Source organism: Octodon degus, unplaced genomic scaffold (genome assembly GCF_000260255.1).
Source record: "Octodon degus isolate 3935 unplaced genomic scaffold, OctDeg1.0 scaffold00032, whole genome shotgun sequence".
Taxonomy (NCBI): Eukaryota; Metazoa; Chordata; class Mammalia; order Rodentia; family Octodontidae; genus Octodon; species Octodon degus.
The window spans coordinates 14,107,486-14,128,881 of record NW_004524608.1 but is presented as its reverse complement, the minus strand read 5'-3'; the positions used below and the strand labels follow the sequence as shown (position 1 = coordinate 14,128,881).

At 42.3% G+C, this 21,396-nt stretch overlaps 1 protein-coding gene across 11 annotated transcripts in view; it reads left to right on the top strand.

Moving 5' to 3' along the window:
• Tanc1 (tetratricopeptide repeat, ankyrin repeat and coiled-coil containing 1) overlaps nucleotides 1-21,396 on the top strand; it is a 242,747-nt gene that overhangs the window by 157,144 nt on the left and 64,207 nt on the right. For 9 of the 11 annotated variants that reach the window (XM_023713607.1, XM_023713612.1, XM_023713613.1 and 6 more), the window contains 3 exons: nucleotides 178-282; nucleotides 12,369-12,499; nucleotides 13,547-13,733. In XM_023713607.1, the coding sequence (XP_023569375.1) occupies nucleotides 178-282; nucleotides 12,369-12,499; nucleotides 13,547-13,733 (423 nt within the window). The remainder of the gene's footprint in view (nucleotides 1-177; nucleotides 283-12,368; nucleotides 12,500-13,546; nucleotides 13,734-21,396) is intronic. The other 2 variants (XM_023713614.1, XM_023713611.1) reach the window with 1 other exon arrangement.

Sequence of the window (21,396 nt, the reverse complement as noted above, 5' to 3'; positions counted from 1 at the left end):
GAGAGAGAGAGAGAGAGAGAGAGAGAGAGAGAGAGAGAGAGTGTGAGTGTAAGAGAGAGATTGTATGTGTTCAAGGTAGGGAAGAGGCCGGATCCTGGTAAAGACACACACTGTACATTCTGAAGCTTTATTTACATCTGGAAAAAATTAGCCACACTCAGATCTTTCCCACTGCAGGTCCCATCAGGAAGCCCAAGTATGTGGAAAGCCCCAGGGTGCCTGGCGATGGAGTTATAATCCCGTTCAGAGAAGTGTCCAAGCCCACAGAGCCCAGTGAGAATGGTAAGAGTATGTTTTCAGTGATTTCTCCTACCTGCCCTAAAGACTGTATAGAATGCCAGTCTGTATTTCTGAGTGAAACTTGAGTGGCCCTGCAGGAATGCTTTGCTTAACTAAGTGTACTTGACAGGTCTTACCCTCAGTGGGCAGTTTACAAAGATCTATCTAGCTAACGTAAATTCTTGTAATCACATACACAGGTTAGGAATAGTTGCATAGGTATATATACATTGGGTGAGGGTTGGGTCTTGCTTCCCCTGAGTTCTAACCTACCTGGGCTTTGGGGAACATCAGAAACAAAACAAAAAAATGCAAGAATTTTATTTTCATTATTTTACCACTTCAGGCATTGGGTGATGAAATTTTAACTAGACAAAGGTCCTAAGAGTCAAGTTTTAAGAAGCATTTGGTAACTTTAAAAATAAAAAGAATTGTTTTTAACATCTGAACTTTTTCTGTAGATGGTATTAAAGAATAGACCAGAAAAATTTTCATTAAGACACTTTATATTTTGTCAAGTTTCTTTTGGGTGCAGTGGAATGTCTAAATCTATAAGCACAGCAGACATTATGAATTTAATCACATTTAGTAGATGTATTAGTAGTTTTTTATTTGTAAAAATCAATTCAAGAATGTAACTTGTTCTTTTCTGAGGAGTGCCCAACTCACAATTCTGTGGCCTTAATTTGAGTGCTTAAATTTGTGCCTGTTTTCCTGCCTTGACATGATGATAAGAATCTTGGCCTAGGAGTAAAAGCTCATTTTGACCTTAGTATGGAAACATGTTTAAAAAAAAAAAAAAACTTAACAAAGAAAACCCACCCTTGATTCTACTTTAGAGTATTAGGTATCCGCTTGTGCCTCATTGGTGGTGGCGAGGAAACTGCCTCTTCATGTAGTGACTTGTGCATTCTGTGTTTTTCGTCTTGTATAGCGGAAAGTAGGACATGGCAGGAGAGTGGAGTGGTGGTTACAGTGTAGCTAAAATTAATCTGAAAGGGGCAGTTGTTAGAAATCAGGAGCGCAAGCTGAGAGGAGAACCTGCAGAAGCTGGACTCAGGAAGCCTGGACTGGATAGAGGAGGAGGTGGTATGAAGCATGCTGGGTAGGCAAGAAGTGCAGGTACTTGTGTCCTGACAGGAGCAAGTCCACTTTATCCTTTCTGGCTCAGGACCCAGTTGTGTGGTTAAAGAGCCTTAGCCCAAGGATCTGGGCCAGTGGACACATAAGGCACTGGGTGTACGTGGTAAAGGTGGAGAGTGTACTGTGTATCCAGTACGACAGCTATTAACCAATAGGAGAGCTCTTGGTAGTTAACTCATGAGTGCAAGTGCCATGTTCATTTCTGTTCCATATGTTGAAATGAAAACAGAAATTTGTTCCTCTGAGGTCTCAGTTATTGAATTTGCCAGCTAAACTGTCTGCCCATCTTAGATTAAGCTGCCACCCTTAACTTTATCCCCACCCCGAAAGTCTTTGTCATCCGGTTTGATTATGCCTCTGGGCCTTTACCTGGTCTAGACACCACTGTGTTACTGCTTCTTGTGATTGTGAAGATTGAATTGTTGGAGTTTCATATAGGGATATCTGTTAGAGGGAGAGATTTAGGATTTTTATTGGGTTAAGAAAGGAGGTTATAAATAGTTTCCACTGTCAACTTTTCTCACCTTGCCCAAGGCAAAATTGGCCACCTTTCTTGGCAAGAGGAGAAGTACTTGTGCTTGGCTGTGGGCCAAGGTAAATTCATGTGCAGCCATTGGTCTTGGGGCGAGTATGCTCCCTCCTAAACCGTGAGCTCTCTGATCTGGCTTCATCAGGTTCTGTGGGGACCAAAATTGCAACACATAGATCTTGAAAACAGACCAGAGAATACCTTCTCTGCTAAAATTAAAAAACAGGGTACATTTTAACTTTTTAAATGTGTAACTTGGTGCGTAGTTTGTGGTCATGTGGTCGTGTGTGAAGACATCTATGATGTTGGTTCCAGTCCCAGCAGAGCTGCTCTTTCGTTGGGGAGACAGTTGCCTAACAGCAGTGAACACACAATTAGCAAAGGATGATGTGTTCAGTAATCCTCATGGAATCTGGTAAATTTCAGTAGAGTTAATTAAGACTCCCATATTAAAGTATGAACCCAATGTCTAGGTTATTGAATCTGAAGGAGACTCCTGAGCTAACTAAAGTTACTTGAGCAGAATATTATCCAGGCATGTTCAGATGCATGACGGGCACTTTCTAAGCTGAGGTTTGATACGGGCACCATCACTTCACTCTCAGTTAAGGTCAGTCTTTGGCATCCGTACTTCCTCTCAGTTGGTCTGTGACCACTCCTGGGTGCTGTCAGTCATAGCAAGTCTGTGTCCAGTGCGCCAAAAGAATCTGTTGAGAACAAATGTCTCCTTGTGACATGCTTTGAAATTTCACGTAGATTCATGAAACAGCAACATATTCCAAAATGTTTGCATACTGTTTCCAGACTTGCTACCGCATTTTAGTTTAGTGGCTCCACATAGCTCCATCAATTCTTGATTTTTAATTCTCTCTTTATGTATAACTTAATACCTTTAGCTGTCTGGGAAGTAGGTTCAAACTGATGTTTGGTCTCACTTATAAACATCTGTAGGAAAAAAAATCCTGTTATACCATATTCAGTATTTTAAAATATTTGAAACAGCAATTTTCTTCTCTGACTCCCCACCAAAGTGACTTAACGAAGTCCCCAAACCTTAATCAGCTGTGTGTCACATAGAATGCAGTCTTTATAAATAAGCTTCATGTTGTTCAACCAATATATTGTTTTTTTTTGGGGGGGCGGGTATCATTCACCTTCCAAAACAATGCCTCTGCCTTAGGGGGAAAGAAAACCCAGACCAATTAGAGGAGATTATTAAATTATAAGATATCTCACAGCTTTATTTTTTTTTTATTAGAGACAAGCATAATTCATTTTGTCTTCTAATATATCATTAGCTATTTGAGCAAGCTTTGAAGGGGATGGGTGAGAAAGCTTTAGACTCATGAGTCATTGCTCAGTTTAGATCAATCCCAAAATATGATGAAACTTTTTTTTTTCTGTTAGTCTGGTTAGCAAATAAAACTAGTACATATGAAGCAACATAATAAATGAAAATCTGCCTTACTGTGAAGAGGGTGATCTCTTTTGAGATAAATGTTTAAGTAAATGTTTTTGATGCCTTATGTTTTTGTTTACCATTGGAAACTGAAACATTCAAAGAGACACACTAAATAACCGAGATGTAAAGAATAATGGTACCTATCTTTTCACTACCTAGTTTAAGAAATAAAATACAGCTATACTTCCCCTTATTATATTTTTCCTTTCTCAGTGGGTAAGCTTAATCCTGCTTTAAGTCTCATTTTCTTAAAATGGTGATGCCCTATTCAACTAATGATTAAGATTTACTCAGGTGGGAGTGTGGAAGTGAGCATACCTGGCTTGCGTCCAGTGGGAGAGAAAGTAGACATAGTGAATCCATTCATCCTACATTTCCTTCAGTGAGTATCAGTTAAATTCCTAAGCTATGACAAGTGCTAGATGGTATTTGAGACCAGGTATCAAGCATAGATGTTTGATGCGGGATTAAAGATCTGTATACACAGTGATTATAATTCAAAGGAGAAAATAATGTGGACTAACCCATGCTGTGAGATGAATAAAGAATTCAGCAGGTAGAGATTCTGATCATGAGAAAGACTTCATTAATTACTGTGTTTGAAGATTTACCGGGTGTCTTAGTCCATTCCAAGCTGCTATAACAAAAATACCTTATGCCAAGTGGTGCATATAAACAGTAGAAATGGAATTCTTACATTTTGGGAAGTTGAAATAAAGATGCCTATAGGTAGCTGTCTTTTTCCCTATCACCTTGTGGGGTGGACAAACTCATAATGGCTATGGTCTTGTGACCTATCACCTTCCAGAGGTGCTACCTTCTTGTCTATCACCTCAGGTGCTTAGGATTGTATCACCAGAATTTGAAGAATAGGAAATACACCGAAAGCTTTAGAACATAGCATATGATAATAAAGTACAGTGGAGGGGGCAGGAAGACATTAGGGTCATAGAGGGTGATCCAGAAACAATTTTAGTAGTTACATGAGAAAGAAAGTCTCACATTAGGGTCAGGAAAGAAGAGAGGATGAATGGAAAGATTATTGAGGGTACAAGGCCCTGGGAAGCACTGTAAGAGAAAAAGATGATGGTGCAGGTCTCTGAGGCTGTGTTAGGAGGACCTGAAGGAGAGGGAACTGAGTGCTTTTGGTTGATATCAGCCTTTAGGCATATAGCCTTAAAGCCTGGTGGAAAATCTAGGCAAAAGTGCCCAATCAACACCTGGAAAATCAAGTGGGGCCCCAAGAAAGAGCTCAGCATTTAACTGGGCAACCATTTGCTTAAAGGTAAGGTGATAGAGTAAGTTACACTAGGAAAAAAGATTTAGTCTTTTTTTTTTTTTTTTTTTTTTTTGAGAGGTAAGAATGAGAAACTTTGGTATTTTGTTTATGATTAGTGAATAAAAGTTGAAAGAAACATTGGCAAGAAGGTAGAAGCAGAAGTTCACAAGACCACAGTGCCCTAATGGTTATGAATTTTCCTTCTGCCTCTGTTGTCATTTTCCCCATTATAGAAGAGTTTTCAAGATCAAAAGTGTACTGAAAAATCAAAAGAGGAGATGTGTTGTTTTTTAAAAAATGAAAAATTAAAGTGCTTGGTAGGGCTGTTCTAGGACAGTAATGAACATTAGTGACATTTTAGGTGAGTGGTGAGGAAAGAGAATTGGTAGGGATAGATACACTTTTGAACCCCAAGAAATGGAGCAGATAAAGGAGCATAAGGAGCCCGTGAGTAGGGTGAGCACTGTGTGGTTGTAGTTTTTGTTTATTTTTAAGAAAAGAGATTTCTTTGAACACAATTGTAGACTTAATCCTGAATTTCTTAAAATATGAGTTGTGCATATTGAAGGTGAATACCACCTGTCAGGGATTTGTGAGGTCACAACTTTTTACATTTGTGTTTCTTTTTGCAGTCCGGGGGAGAGAACCCAGGGCCTTATACATGCTGGGAAAGTGTGCTATCTGTGAGTCATGTCCCCAGCCCTTTTGATTTTGTTTTGAGACAGGGTCTCTGAAGTGCCCAGGCTGATTTCAGACTTACATTCTTCTTGCCTTGGCTCACAGGTGGGGCCAGCATGTCCTGCTGTGGAGCTCCATCCTCTTGTTCTTCTCTCCCTTTCTGTTCATGACCAGGCCCCTGAGTAACTTGTTGGCCATTCTTTTCAGATCCGGAGACACAATGTATTAACCATTGTTAATTCTGATTATTTTGTTTTGAAATTCTGTTTTATTTTTATAGAGAAGTAGGCTTTTTTTTTTGAACTGGGAATTAAAAGTCAGGACCTTGTTCTTGCCAGGCAGGAACTGTGACACTAAGCAATATCCCTGGTCCCAGGAAGAATGTAAAAAATATATATTTTCTTCTCTATCCAGTTGTGTTTCATTAAAATAAAAAACCAAATGAAAATTAATTGTCAGTAAAACTTCTGATGCTGTTTTTCAAGGCAGGGATGTTGACACCAGTAGTTGTGATGTTCTTTATAGCCGTATAGAAAAACAGTTCACTGAATACTGTCCTTGACAGAGTGCTACAAATAATGAATGCTATTAAATGCTGACCCTTGAATACCTACCTTCTTAATATTCTGGGTGATGGAGTGGGAAGTCCACATGAGGCTCATCCGCTGCATGCTCAAGTGTGATGGTTGTCTTTGGGCAAAGCAAGTGTGTGATTGTTTGAATTCTAAGCTGAAACAGCCCCTTGTTAAATGGAACATCATTTTCCTTTGAAATAATGACTGACAAACGATGGTTATTCAGAAGTGTGAGTATTTGTCATACATTTTCTTCAAAAAACATGAAATGAGCCTGTCACTTTGATTAGAAAAAAGAAAAAAATTCACAAAATTAGTTGTCAGTGCTAAAACTTGACCTTTTAAATTACAGTTAGGTGTTTTGGAAATTGCGTCTGTCACCTTGAGCTCGGTGGCTTCCCAAGACTTTTAAGTTGAGGTCTGCAGTCCTATTAATGTGGTATTTTGATGTTGTATAATAAAATGTGTCAACATTTTCAAGATCTGCAAAACCAACATCAGTTGATCCAATGCATGATGTTACAAAATATTGCGTACATAAAAGATCCATTTAAAACATACCACAGGCTGGGGGTATAGCTCAGAGCACTGCATATTTAGTGTGTGCAAGGCCACAGGTGCAACTTTTGGCATTAAAAAACAAAAACCTGATAAAATAGGCTATTGAATTTTACTATAACAGAATATGAAAAGTACATGGAGGTATGTTCAAAGTCACCACTGGAACTTGTCTTTAGAGGAAATCACTCTGTCAAGTTTTGTAAGATCTCAAAGAATATCTGTAATTTGCTAAAACAGCACCTTTGTTTCCCAATTACAAATCTCCCTTTGGTTGTGCTGTGCATCACATGGTTCAACCGAAAGAATGTAGCATGTGGCTAGGATGGTGGCTCAGGGGTGAAGGCCAAGCCCAAGGTTCAGTCACTGTCACCAGTCAGTCAACAAAAAAACGTGTCCTGTAAGATTGAGATGGAGATGTGCGAACCTACCTGTCTTCTATTAGATGAGACAGTAAAGAGATCTGTAAAAAATGAAACAATGTTATTGTTCATATAGATATAAATATTTTGTTGTTGTTGTACCTCACACTCGCCAGGTAGGCATTTATGAAAGTATATTTTTTTATCAAAATGTAGTAAAGATGTAATGAATTTTTACTTAAAATGAATTGATGTACATTTATGAAGTCTTAGTTTCAATTTCTAGTGTGCTAAGTATCAGTAGACATAACCCTCAACAGCTAAAGCTCATTGGAATCCCCATTAATTTTTGTGATTAAATCTTGAGGCCAAAACATTTGAGAATCTATTAGTTTAGAGGGGAGATAAAGAAAAGATAATAAGAACAGAGATTATAATGTTGATTTAAAGTCTGAAAGCTGCCTAGAGTTGAGGGAGTAGGGTCTTGTAGCTGAGTGACAGTCCAATTGAAGAGAAAAAGCTAATGTAGGTACTTTGAAAGAAGGAATGGTATAGTTTGGTAGCAATTTCAGTATGGGGTAAATGAGATGAAAGTTTAAAACTTGTGTTTTAAAACTACTATTATAGCCTAGAAGTTAACAAATTCTTAACAGAAACAGAAGGTTTATTAATTGATGCTCTACTCTAAATACTTCTTTTGAACATCTGGGGGTGGGGAGAATTGGTGATGGCTCAGAAGAAAGAGCCAGAAAGAAGCAGGAAAATGCTTCATATTTGGGAATCAAGGATGACAAGAGGTAAAGGAAGAGGCAGAACACGGATGGGCAGAGACTAGGCTCAGATGAAAAGGCTTACTATCAAGTTCATGGTCTGTGTCATTGAACAGACTTGATGTTTTGGGAGCTAGCTCAGCGATCTAAGCACTTGGCTGGGCAAGCACAAGCTTCCAGGTTCAATCCCCAGTACTGTGTGCCATGCTGTGCTGGCCACCGAAAATGGGCATGGTGGCACACAGCTGTAATCCCAGCAGGGAAGGCTGAGACAGGAGGATCACTATGAGTCCGAGATGCATAGCGAGACCCTGTACCAAATAAATAAATAAATCTTTAAAGGAGAAAAAGAAAGGAAAGAAGTACTATTTTGGAAACTTGGTATGAAGTCAGTTGTCAGAGATCAGATCGCCAAGGGATGGCTGATGTTGTTGATGATGTCCAGCACACCATAGAATGCAAGGAGCATTAAGTGAAGAGTCTTTAGGGAGTGATCCCATGTGACCCTCAGGACCCCACAGTTCTAACAGAGTTTGACTTTGTGAAGAAAGAGTGAGCCAGGTGCAGTGACATATACATCTGTAATCCCATGAGGCAGGAGCATTTTGAGTTTGAGCCTGGCATGGGCAATTTAGCAACTTACTAAGGTTGTGTCTTAAAAGTAAAAATAACTTTTAAAAAAACTGGGGATGTAGCTTAGTGCCAAAGCTTAGGTTCACTTCCCAGTGCAGCTGTCTCCAGAGGGATGATTAAATGGGAAATGAAGCAGTGAGCACAGGCCAACTTGGGGCCTCCATAATCAACAGCAGGAATGGATTTGTTGGTCTAGTAATGTAGCTCAGTGGTAGCACTTTGCCAACCATGAGGGGAGGCTCTGGGATTAATCTCTAGCACTGCCCACCAGATGCATCCCCACGCAAAAAGAAATTTTGTTGTCTTTGAATAATGAGTCCATAAAAATCTGGGGCATAGTAATTATAAACAGCTGTATTTTTAGGTAAGAGACATATAAACATATTTGAAAATATAAATGAACTTGTAAAACCAGAAAATGAAACAACAGTGAGGAAGTATGGACTTTTAGTATTAAAGCTGATAGAGATAACAGCCAGCCTTTCTCTTGTCTTGTGGCTTGTCTCGTGTTTCTTGTGTATTGCTTACAACCTGTGGGAAGTGGATATGGCCACTTCGCTGATGAGACTGAGCCTCAGCATCTGAGCAGCGCAGGACTGGGCCAAAGTTGCTTTAGCGTGAATAGCATCCTGTCTTCTGAGGTGGGAGGGAAGTGTGAGAGGAGGACTACAAAAAGCACTGACTGTTTGAAGATCATGGCAACAACTTGGAAGCCAAGCAGTTCATGAGTGACTCTTTGGTGTTTGTGCCCCATTGTTTAGTAGCCTGTATAAGTGCGGAAGGCAGGAAGTGACCAGAGAACTTGCCTTTACCTTTGTGCATGGGTGAGCTTTCCCCCACAGTGTGATTCTGAGGATCCTGTGAACGTGCTACTGGGAGGGATATCACGTTCACTACTGGATTCCTAGGAAGTGCAAGGCCAGTTACTCTTAGCTCCAAACAGCCTTCACAAACACCTTGGCTATTTAGATCTGTGAGATCCAAAGTGACATGAAGTTTTCCTTATCTCTGGTTGTATTATTTCCTCAGCTACTGGGTGAAGCAGGCCCCTTGTTGCTGAATGATTTCGTATTAGCACCATGAGTGAGAGTAGACTCTACATTAAAGTAGCCCAGTATAATTTAGTTCAGAGATTATTTTGCAGTGGTAATTCACATCTCCTTGCTCAAAGCGTAGTGTTAGCTGAACAGCTGTGGAAGTGAGTATATTTCCATTTCACAGGGATTTGTACCCTTCCAGGTGAATTCCAGGCAGCTCATTTCTCCCAGGATGATACCACCACTCTTCCCCTGTATAGAGGTCCTTGTGCCAGAATGGAAAGTTCATTGACAGAAGGCTCTGTGCATGAGGGAAGGACAGACACAGGTGGCTTGATGTAGACTAAGAAAGTCAGATTAAATGGAACTTTTTTTTTTAAATGTATTTGGTACAGGGTCTCACTATACAGCTTGGACCAGTAGTGATCCTTCTGTTTTCAGCCTCTCCAATGCTGGGATTACAGGCACGTGCCACCACACCCAGTCTCAGTGGCCAGCTCAGCGCATCAGCACAGCATGTGGTGCCAGGGATCAAACCTGGTCCCTGCACTTGCCTAAGCAGGCACTTACTCCAGTGAACTATCTCGCAGTCCCTAAATGGAACTTTTTGAGGAGAAGATCATTAGGATGGCATTTTAGAAGAGAGAATAATGTAAAAAGAGAGTTAAGCTGAGTATGGTATCACAAACCTGCAATCCCAGCATTGGGAGGCTAAGGCAGGAGGATCAAGGCATGTTTGAGGCCAGCCCAGGCTACATGGTAAGTTCAAGGGCATCTGAACTACATAGTGAGACCTTGTATCCAGACCCCTGCCCCTCACGCCCCGAGACGCTTGGGTGTCTCTCTTCGGCTCAGCCATTAATCCTGGAACTGCCCTGACTCATGGAAACGGGGAGGATTTGTATAGTCGTTTCAAGGTGGCAGTGCAGCTGCTCCAGGTGGTGACGTCCCTCTCCTCACAAGGGAACTCACAGCATCTGGGGATTTCAAAATAAGTCCCAAGTGAGCCATAAGCTTTGGCCTTGTTTGATGTTGGGTACATTTTGTGGCAGCCAAGCCTGTGCAGCTGTGCTTGCCTCCCCAGCAGCTGCCAACTGGGAGTATTTTCTGGCTCTCTCCCCAGGGTGTTTCTGGTTGAACCAGAAGCTACACTTTCTGGGGCACAGTTGCAGTTGGGCAGCAGTGTGATTGTTTCGACAGGAAAGGGGGGCGTGGAATAGAGCAACTCCTGAGATCTGCTCTCCCACCCACTTCTGCCCCTTTTCCTCTGCCTCCTGTGCCCTTCCCTCTCGAGTCCAGCTGCCTCCTAAGATAAAGCAGCTGCCCTGCCTGAGCCTTGGGGCAGGGGAGGGGCGAGAGGTAAAGGGAGGGAAGCACAGATCCTGTTCTGAGTGGTTCAGCCCTCGGGTGTGCCTGGGTTGTGTTGATGTGGTTTGTTGCCTACCTTCCTTTCCCAGGTGCCCATCTACTTGAGAATCTAACTGGTTTTTGAAGTCTCTGGTGGGAAGGGACTGTCTGTGGAGCAGCACTAGAGGTGTGGCCCGCTTGCCCTGGGGTGGCTCCCTTACCCTTGGCATAGGGCCGCTGAACCTTCTGAATTTAACCCCAGTGATCCCAGAACATCAGACGCTCTTGACCCAGAATAATCAAGCCTCAGTAACTTCACTACTGTAGTTTTTTAGAGGAACTAAAAATACCCAAGCTGGAAACAGCTTTCCTCCTGCCCCAACCATGAGAAACTTTGAGAGCAAGCAAGTGGCAGGTGCCTTTCTTTCCTGAAGATCTGCTAGCCTGGTTTGCCTTGTAGCCACTATTTTGGGTGCATGTTGTAGCTAAATTGATTATGCATGTGAACAAGGATAATCCAGATGATCTTCTCCAAAGCTCTGCTTAATGTGAATTTGTCATTCTTACAAAAGGCAAAGTTAGCATTGAGCTTTGTTGGTGATACTGCAGCTCAGTGGTAGCATCATGGTGTTCTTTCCTCATTTTATTTTTTTTAAGACCTCTGCCCTTATCTGTAGATTTCTGTATCTAGGGAAATTAGGTTTATTATTTATGGGCCTAGGAATCTAGATAATTAGCACAAACAGCAATATTTTAGGTTGCATATTATTAAATTTCAACTTTTAGAAGCAAAGTTTGCTTTGTATATTATTTCATCTTGATGGTGCTGATTTAGATGTAACGGAGTGTTTAAATGATGTTTATATTTTACTTGTCAAGCATAATTAAGTATATTTAGGCTTTTGGTTACAGGCTAAGCTCTAACTCAACATTTAAATCAATCTAGTAACGAAATTCTTTTAAGTACAAAGTACCAAATGACCAACCATAGAGAGAACTCAAGAAAGGCCATACTGCCCAGCATATCTGTGGAGCATTCGAAGAATTCAGATTGGTTTTTCTATGTTTCTCCGTAGATAACAGTGCATTACCAGTCTCTGAAGACATATTTTACCAGGATTAAAAAAAAAAAAAATCATTTCAGTGTAGATTGTCACTGATTGGTGTTTGAGATGGAATCCTACGTATGACTTCCGGTGCTATGGAATACGCATATAGCAAGTTTTTGTCCGAAATCCTCCTGCCGTGTCTTATTTAATGGGAACTTGGCTCTCAGTTTCATTCCAACATCTATTTAGCCTGGGCCTCTGCCACCACGCCACTTGGGTTTTGCATTATTTTGGCTTCCTCTGGCATTGATCACACTGTGCTCTGTAAGGGTAAGATGCTTTTCTTACTCAAAGGTGTGTCTGAAGTACCCATTTTTCCCATGATATGGGAATAGGAATTTCTATCAGATAAGGACACCGGACTCTTCTGGTTCAGGTCAAATATTTCACCTTTTGCACTTGGAGTTTCTGTGTTGCTATTTTCTTAACCTGTCATAGTCTCTTAATTAGAATGCACTGCTAGAGGACAAAGCAGCATTGTCAAACTTGGTGCATTTTATAAAAATACACGAAAGTGCCAGACAAGCAGCTGTAGTGTGAATTCATCCAGATGTGATGCTGAAATTCCCCGGAGAGGCATCCTTATTGTTTTCTTTCTTTGTTCCAGAAGCAAAGGCTGATAATGAACCGAGCTGTTCGCCGGCAGCTCAAGAACTGTTGACAAGGCTGGGATTTTTACTGGGAGAAGGGATCCCAAGTGCCACACATATAACCATTGAAGACAAAAATGAAACCATGGTAATGCCTGAGGAAGACACTACATTTCCTATCTGCCTAGAGGATGAATGGAGCAATAACGAATTTTACCCAATCCTTGAAGAGGGAAACCATTGTTAGTTCAAATGAACTTTGGGCAGTTGTGTATTGAAATTTCTTGCAACAGTTTGTTGCTAAGGTTTTTACAGGGCCAGGTGGGGGTGTGAGAAGCAGAGGGGGCAAAACTTAGGAAAAGGTCCACATTACTCACTTCCCAGAGAAGAGTAGCTGTATGTATTGATGTGGTGAAAAGAATTCCACTAGAATAATACCACTTTTTATCTTTATGGTGCCATTCTTTCCATCTAGCTGCTTTGGTGCAGTTGTTCAGATTTTGGAGGGTCAGTGAGGTGAAGAACAGATTTATAGGACATGGAACGGAGATGAAATGAGATGAGATTCGATGGCTCCTCCCTAGGGAGGGCGCTGCCTGTGCAGGGAGCAGTAGCCACAGCTCTACTTGGAGATGTGTGCATGTGAATAGCAATGAGGGCCGGAGCTGCAGCCTTCCGTGAGGGTCTCTGAGGTGCTGCGAGGGAGGTGCTATGTGTTGATTGAGACTGCAGTGGTCTCCAGTCTCCTTTCCTGGTCACAGAGCCCATAAATCTTCAGGAATTGAATCAAGCTGCTGTGCTCATGAAACGCTGCAAAAACAGAGTCCCCAGCTTTTTCAGTACAGAGGTCAAATAACCCATTTGTCTGCTGCAGACTTCAAATGAGAGGAAGTCTGCCTGTTTTGCCATTTCTGCTTTATAAATGTGCGTTCCCAATAAATTATTGCTAAGATTGCCCTCTTAACCAAAAAGAAAATCACAAAGGAGGGGAGCTTAACAAAGACACTTCTCTGTTAGTATTTGGGAGACCACAAGTATATTCATACTGTATCTAGGCCTGTCTGTGTTCTCCTCAGTGTTTAAAAACTGCCTTCCATGTTCCTGTTTCTAGTTCTATTTGAGAATCAAAAACCAAAGTGTGTGTTGAAGTACCTTGTGTAAGCCACGCTAATGCCTCCTTCCGTTCGTCTTGCAGTGCACAGCTCTGAGCCAAGGCATCAGCCCTTGCTCCACACTAACAAGCAGCACCGCATCTCCTAGCACCGATAGCCCCTGCTCAACCTTGAATAGCTGTGTCAGCAAGACGGCAGCCAACAAAAGTCCCTGTGAGACCATTAGCAGCCCTAGTTCCACCCTGGAAAGCAAGGACAGTGGAATTATAGGTAAGAAGCACATTGCTCGGTATTGTAATGGCTCGATGCACATCAACTGGAGCACTCGCCAGGCACTTCTTAAGAGGTTGTTAGCGTTTTCTGTGAAGGTCTATCTGCCAGGGCCTGCCCTGTACTTTGCAACACAGCTCTGGGGCCATGTGTGGCTGAGAACTGAAGCATCAGCTTTTACATTCCTTGATGTTTGTTTTATTACATTAGGCTCATGTGGTTTTAAAAAAAGAATTCCAGATCAGATCTGGCCTGTGAAGTTACAAAATTCCTTTCTGCTGACCAGTCCGTTCCAGTTGCTGGGCATGGGGTACCCCTAGGGCACATAGCAGGGCAGTGAAATCTCTGAGTGTAAAGAAGTCTCCCTGCCTGGCCTCAAGGTCAGCTCCTTTCCCAGCAGCAGTTAGGGCATGTGTTCTTTAGTTTCTTATTATGGAGTCTAGCCACTGTATTGAGGCCAAGATTTTCTAAGGAAGACTTCTCTGATTGCCCACGTACCCCACCCACAAAATGAATGTGTTTCTTCTGAATTGATGCTTGGGAGACACTAGTCCCAGGTAGTCTGAGCAATGTTTGATTTTTTTTTTTTTTTTTTTTTTTGCATACTTCTTTCCTTCCCTAGAAATGAGGACTTTGATTAATGTAGTTAGTAGGCCCTGGGAATTTAAGAGCCATTAGTTTTCTATCCCGTCCCAGACTGACTGCCCATAGGTTTCTCCTTGGGGGCTGAAGTATCTGTACATCTCTGGTTTCCAGCATGGTGCCTTTCAGATAGCAGAGCTGTTCTGCACCCTGGAGGGGTCTGTTTAGGCCCTTGCTGTTCTGTTTGGATTTCATAGGGCTCTTCTGAGCAGTTAATATCTCTTCTTTTGCTGAGTTGTGCACTTATTTCTTTGAGGAATATCTAAATTTTATTACGGACTGAACTCTTTTTGCATATTAATGTATAACCAGATGGAATGGCATTTGAGCTCCTTGTTTTCTTAAGCCATCTGTAGTTTATTTCCACTGTAATTTGAAAGACTGGGTCCATCCTGTTAGGACTCAGGAGATGACACCAGAGCACCTTGGAGGGAGCTGTGACTCCCCTGGTTAGGGAAGGCAGCTTCTTCCCTCAATTTTTACTGAGCTCAAACTCCTCAGTGGGGTTTTTGTTTCAATTACTTTCTCAATGTACAATTCACATACTACATTATTCACCCATTTAAGCCATTGGATGGTTTTTAATAGGTTCAAAAGTATGTACCTATCAGCACAGTCTGATCTTGAAACATTGTTCATATTCCACAAAACACTGCACTTCTTAGAAGTTATTCTTCCTTCCTCCCCAGCTCCCAAGTCCTGATCAGCCAACTGCTCACTTTCTGTTTCTGTAGATTAGCTTATTGTGGACATTTCATATGAATGGAGGGTCTCTGATGCCAACTTTAATTCTTTTCACCCACTTTCAAGGCCTTCAGTGAGCTTAGCCTGCTCATGCCACATCCTCATCTTCTCCCACTTCCCCAGCCGCTATGTAGGCAACAAACTTTCTCAGCATTACTTCTGTTGCCGTGCTCCCTCTCTTTCTGAGCTGTCCACTGCGGCTAGGGATTCTGCATGAAGCCTGTGGTAGCCAGGTGACTTTCTTTTCAGATTTCCTGGCTCTTGTGAAATTCTGTCTCCTTCAGAGAATTTATCTTCCTTCAAGGGTTTGGCCAGTGCTACCTTTTTTTTTTTTTTTTTTTTTGGTGGAACCGGGGATTGAACTCAGTCCTTTGCGCTTGCCAGGGAAGCACTTATTCCACTGAGCCATTTCCCTGGCCCCGAGTGCTACCTTTTAAAAAACTTTTTTACCAGCCCTCTTTTATTATTGTATGTTCTGACCATTGGCATTACATGCCTCTGATTGTGACCAAGTCAGATTTTTTTGCCTTAACAGTTACTGGATGATTTCAACATCAGACAGAGACCCACCTGTTCTTAATGCCATCTCACAGTGAGATGCAATGCTGAACATGTTCAAGTATTTTAAACAGAAGAAAGCCTGCAAGTTTGGCTTTCTGTATTGAAATGAAAGACTGAGCTGCAGGAAACTCTTAACCAATATTTGATTCCATGTAGTCTGTTTGATTTAATGTAAATCCAGAGTGATCAGTCCCCCTACTGGTGCTCCCGGTAGCATCTGAATGTTCTCCTTCACTGTACTTACCATACTGTTTAGTTTCATCTCCCTGTGGACAAGGGTCCATAGTACTCTGATCAGCTCCTGGGTTCCTCGCAGGGTTGAGAGTGGGAAATGAAGGAAAAGATTGCTGCAACTCTCAAATTACACTGGAAAAGGGAGAATTTGGTTGGTTTATAAGGAACTGTGCCTGATTCCCATCTGAAGCTAATACTGTGAAGTTAGTATGTGTTTTAAGCTCTGCCTTCCTAATAAAATAGTGCCTCTTGTGTCATTGAAATTGCCTTTGGCTCAAGCCTACATGTTGCTTTAGCTTAGGTAAAAATGAAATATTGTGCAGGGCCAAGGAGATGGCTCAGTGAAGTAAGTGCTTCCCTGGTAAGCCTAAGGGCCTGAGTTCAATCCCCGGTTCCACCAAAAAAAAAAAAAAAAAAGAAAGAAAAGAAATATTGTGCAAATTGCAACAAAAGTAGAAGGCATAATGAAGGGGTTGGCAAAGTCCTGCTTTTATGGAGGTGCCTGCTTTTGGACAGCATGCTTCCCACTGCATTAGCTATTTTTTGTTTGTTTGAAGGGACAATGTCTGTGGGGAAACGAGGAAAACACTGTGTTGGTGACAGTGTGCCTCTGTTTTCTATCTCCCATGACCTGCAGAATTAGAACCTGTTGCCAAGGGACACACTGGCGGTGCAGTAGGGAGGAGAAGGAAAAGGAGCAAGAATTTCCTCTCTGGGAAGACATCAGCCATAGATCTTTGAAGAGGCAGGAGTGGCAGAGCCAGGGAGGGAAAGAGTTTCTTCCGTAATCATTGTGGGTTGGGCAGGTTCTACTGCGTCTTTGTGAGCTGCACCTGTGATGCACTTGCGGCTCTGTGACTGATTACTGGGCTGCAGTGTCCCTTTTGCCATCTGAAGGATATGCTGATATTATAAGGTGTAGCCTGTGATGGCAGCTTTTGGGCATTTTCAATCTTTAACAGAGCAAGCTATTTAAGAGTGCCGCCATCATAGCAGGCTGCGATGAAGGTGAGATATCTTGGCTTCTTGCTTCAGAGGGCCTGGCAGCAGCTTATGACCTAGGCTGGTGAGAATCCATATTTCACATTACCTACAGCAAGGAAAAGGGAGGAAGTAGCTTTCCATTTAGTTTTCCATTTTGAGTAGTTTAACTCTTGTGAACCAGTACAGCAGAGGAGGCATGGCAGAGGCCTTTGGGTGGGCTGGCACAGGGTGTGCAGAGCTGTCACAGCTTCCCACTTGGGGTTCATACTAGTCTCAACACTGTTCATTTGCATTAGCAACCCAGTTTACTCAGGGCATTTAGGGGACATTTCAAACAGTGCTAACCCATCCTTAAACATTCCTCAGCATCCCCTTACTATTTGAACTGCTTTTCAACATTCTGAATATTTTTGCCTGGCAGATGCAGGGACTGGAAACCCATGCCACCACATGCCCAGCAGCCTTCTCAGCATTGCCCGGGTGCCCTGCCTGTCTTCTCTTTCCACAGCTTAGCAGGAGAAAGGGTAGCCAGTGACCACTCCCCCTTTCAGGGCCAGGACTTAAGTGGATTCTCCACCCTTTCTTCAACTTTATTATGTTATCTGGAGGGGGGTCACACTTTATCCTATTTCAAGAGGTTCAAGTTCTTCCAACATAAACATCATGTACAAACACTGTCTGAAATGGATGGGATTAACTGAATTCCCTATGAGTATCTTTATTTTTAAGCAAAGTTTCTTGTTCCTTACATATTAAAATAATAGACATCACCTAGAAGTTCACATCTGATTTTGAAGTTTGCAATATGAAAAATCTTCCAGATGTGAAACTCAGCTGTACCCAATCACCATAAAAGTTTATAATTAACTTGCTTTAGAAAGAAAAACCTTATAAAGAAATATATTTTCAAAGGTGTTTCCTCTATCCCCAAGAAAATTTTTTCTTAGTTATACTCCTTTGAGTGTAACTTGCTTTTAGCTGTTACAAGTAGGAATTACAACTTGTATTAATCTCAACTTAGAGAAAAAAGTTATGTATCCATTGGAATGTAGATGAAAACCAATCTGATTTTTAAAACTATTGCTGAAAATAGTGAGCTTTAAAGCACTTTTTGAGTTAAATATGTTGAATGTTTGTTTAGGCCCACCCATATGATAAATGTTTCATGTACACATTGATTTTAAGAAAATGGTCTGTTTTTTCCTTTTGGGAAGAAAGAATAAAAACTGGATGAAAGAGAAGCACAACTGCTTTTTTGTCAAAATAATATATTTAAGTAAAAGCCAAAAACATCCATATCTATTAATAAGTGTGCCAAAAAGGACTTAGAGGTAGCAATTAGAAAATTCTGGCTGAGGATAAGACCTATTAAAAGGTAGTCATTCCTTCCATTCCTCTCTTTTACCTACTTTAACCTGCTGAGATTCCTAGCTGCCAGAGCAGTTTTGCAGTGTCCTGTATCTGTGTCCTCTTGACAGGTGATGTAGGAGAGCCCGTGAGAGCGGGACTGCACGTCTCCTCACAAAGCAAGTGCATCGTCTACCTGACGCCTGAGCTAGAACGCCTGCGCCTCCACATCCACCACAGAGGTGGCTTCAGGGTAGTGGAGTGTTGAGAGTTTTGTGCTTCCTTTCCTTGGGGATACTTACATCATTTCTTCTTGTTGAGTTTGAAGCACGAGGCAGGCATAAACACAGGGCAGTACCTTTGCAGGAGCATCTCACAAGAGGGGCTTGTAGTAAAATGCTGGACACAGGCTAGTGCTCTGCTGGTGCTTGCTAGAGTGCAATAATATTTGTTTTTCTGCCCTGTTGCTTGGGGATTTTCCTTTAACATTGTCAAGGACTGACTTATCTTGCCATACCCCTCTCCTGCCTTCTCCCAGGCTTGTAAAATAAAAATGATTCCAGAGGAAGCTTTAGACCGTTCAGTGCTTGGACTTTGTGTCCCCAGGGCGATTATCAGATGGAGAGGTGCACAGAGATGAATTAGTTGTACTTTCCTTTTATTTTAGGCTTGTTATGAATCTTGTCCTTTTGATTTTATGCTAATGCTGCTTTGTTGCCACCTGTGTTGCCCTGCTCACTAAATTGAAATGCTTTGAAATTGATTTGATAATAACTATTTAGACTGTTTCAAATCTGGGTTAATATTCATTTTGCTACATTGCCTGCAATTTTAAAAAATCATCCTTAATTATAGAAGCCTTTTTTCAATCTCTGGGGTGAAAGAGGAAAATTTTTCTTTACATTTATAATTTGGTAATGTATTCAGTCTGGGAAAGATAGCCTTGGTGATGGTTCCAGGCAGCAGAGTGTCTGCTGTACTTCTGTTCATGCTATGTTGGACCCTTCAAGCTGTTCTGTTAGTGTACCAGGCATCCCTGGGTACAACTGTGTGTTCCAGGAGAAAGCTTGTTAACTCCTGAGTCAGTACAGATAATGAATAGTATCTTTTTCAAAAACTTGTCTACCTGTTGGATTACAAACTGAGCTGTCCTATTACTTGTTGAGAATTAAAAACTTTAATTCTTAACAAGTAATGTTGGTGTGGTGGATTGACAGTTAGTGGGCAACTTGTAGCACCCAGCTGAACTGAACCAGTGTGATACTGGGTGTGAGAAGCCCACCTGAGGATGGGTGCCAGCAGAGGATGGGTGAGGCAGAACTGGAGAGGAGGGAGTTCAGAGGCTTCGGGGAGCTCTTAGGAGCTGTTGGTTCTCTTTGAAGCCCTTGTCATGCTAACTTTCCTGATGAGCTCAGCTATACTCACCATCGAAGGAGCTCAAGACCTTGGTGTCTCTGTGAGTGGCTATGGTTCATTTTGGGGAAGCTCTGGTCCTCGCTTTGAACATTGCTTCTTGGCTCCAGAGGAGAAGATAGTGCTCCATCTCCTGGAGAAGCTTGTCAGTCTGGCTTTCCTGACAGGAACTTGACTTAACATCAGAGGAGCTCAGGATCTCACTGTTGCTAATGACTGCTGTGGTCCTTTTTGGGGGAGCTCTGGTTCTTACTTTAAGTGTCAGTGTTTGCTCCAGTTCAGATCCGTCAATGTGCTAGCATAGATTATTTTTCCTGCTGGCACAGGCTTCCTAGCTTCTACCACTGATCTTAGGGCCTTCCTAGCACAGATCCATGAAGTGAGCCTGCATGAGACATTGTAATGTGCTCTAGACCTCCAGTTGAACTCCTAGGAGGCATTGTTAGGGACACTAAGTCTTTAGTCTTTGGACTCCTGCAGGACATTACCATGAGGTCCAGGCACTCAGCTGTATTCTTTGGTCTTTAGAGTGTGGACAGATTTCCTGCACTCTTTTTACATATGACTCTTTAGATGGCTACTATAAAATAATTCTGTAAATTATATGTTCTATATTGTTCTCCTTCTACAACCCCAGACTAAGACACATGGCATTGGTTGCCATCTCCAATGGAAGAAGCATGCTGCAGATACATAACATACCAACCACTAAGTGCCTGAGCTCCTTTCTAGAGAGTCTAGAATTCCCAGCAGTCGTTAAACTGAGAAGCTCCATTGTGGCTACATTCTGTATACAGATATACAAAGCATTGCCAAAATATGGCATGCCCTCTCTGGAAAGCCTCAGATCCTAGTTGAAGCCTCTTTTCTACTGTATCAGACTGAGCTGAGGCAGTGGCCATACTGAGAGCCACAGGTCTGGCCTCCCACACTGCCCTGCCCCAGCCATTCCTTTAGGCGTTTCCACAGTGGAAGGGCCTGATGAATGCAGCTGGCAACTGTGACTGGGCCCCTGGCCTTGCTGCGTGTCGTGGCAGAGTACACCTTGCGCAATGCAGGTGAGCACTGAGCTGGAGATTTGGTACAGAGATCTGGCTGTCATAGTCCAGTGCACAGGGCTCCCAGCACAACACCAGAAAGCACAGAGCTGGCTCAGAGTGCCCAGCTGTCATCTGGGGCTATTGCAGAAGGAGAAGCCAGAGAGCCCCTGAAGCTGAAGGTGTCTGGGGTGCCCCACCTGGGACATTCCCTCTGGCATTCCAGAAGAGGTAGCTCGTGGGTTTTCCTGGGCCCTTTTCCTTTAGGCTGAAGATCAACAGATGTGATTGCAGGTGAGCCAGCAACTGTTCTGTGTGTGGCCTGTCATTTTGCAGTAGAGCAGGTCTGGGGTGGAGATGGGAAGAGAAACATATTCTGACCAGAAAAATTGAAGCAGGCCGCTTTCGCCCAGGCCAACTTTCCCTGTGTCACCTGGGGAAGTCTGAAGTGTGGGCTGGCACACCGGACAGCTCTTTGGAGGGCAGCGTGAGTGCACAGGACAGGAAACAGACTTCTCAGATGGAGGGATGAGAGAACTGTAGCCTGTTGCCTTGTCTCTGCTCTTCCCACGAGTTCAGTCTTCCTTTGTTACAGTGATGTAACTTTCTGGGACTGTATTCAGTTGAGTCAAAGGAGGCGGTGTATGTAGTTGCTAGATTTTTCCTTTTGATTCAGTTCCTTCTCCCACTTTTATTTATTT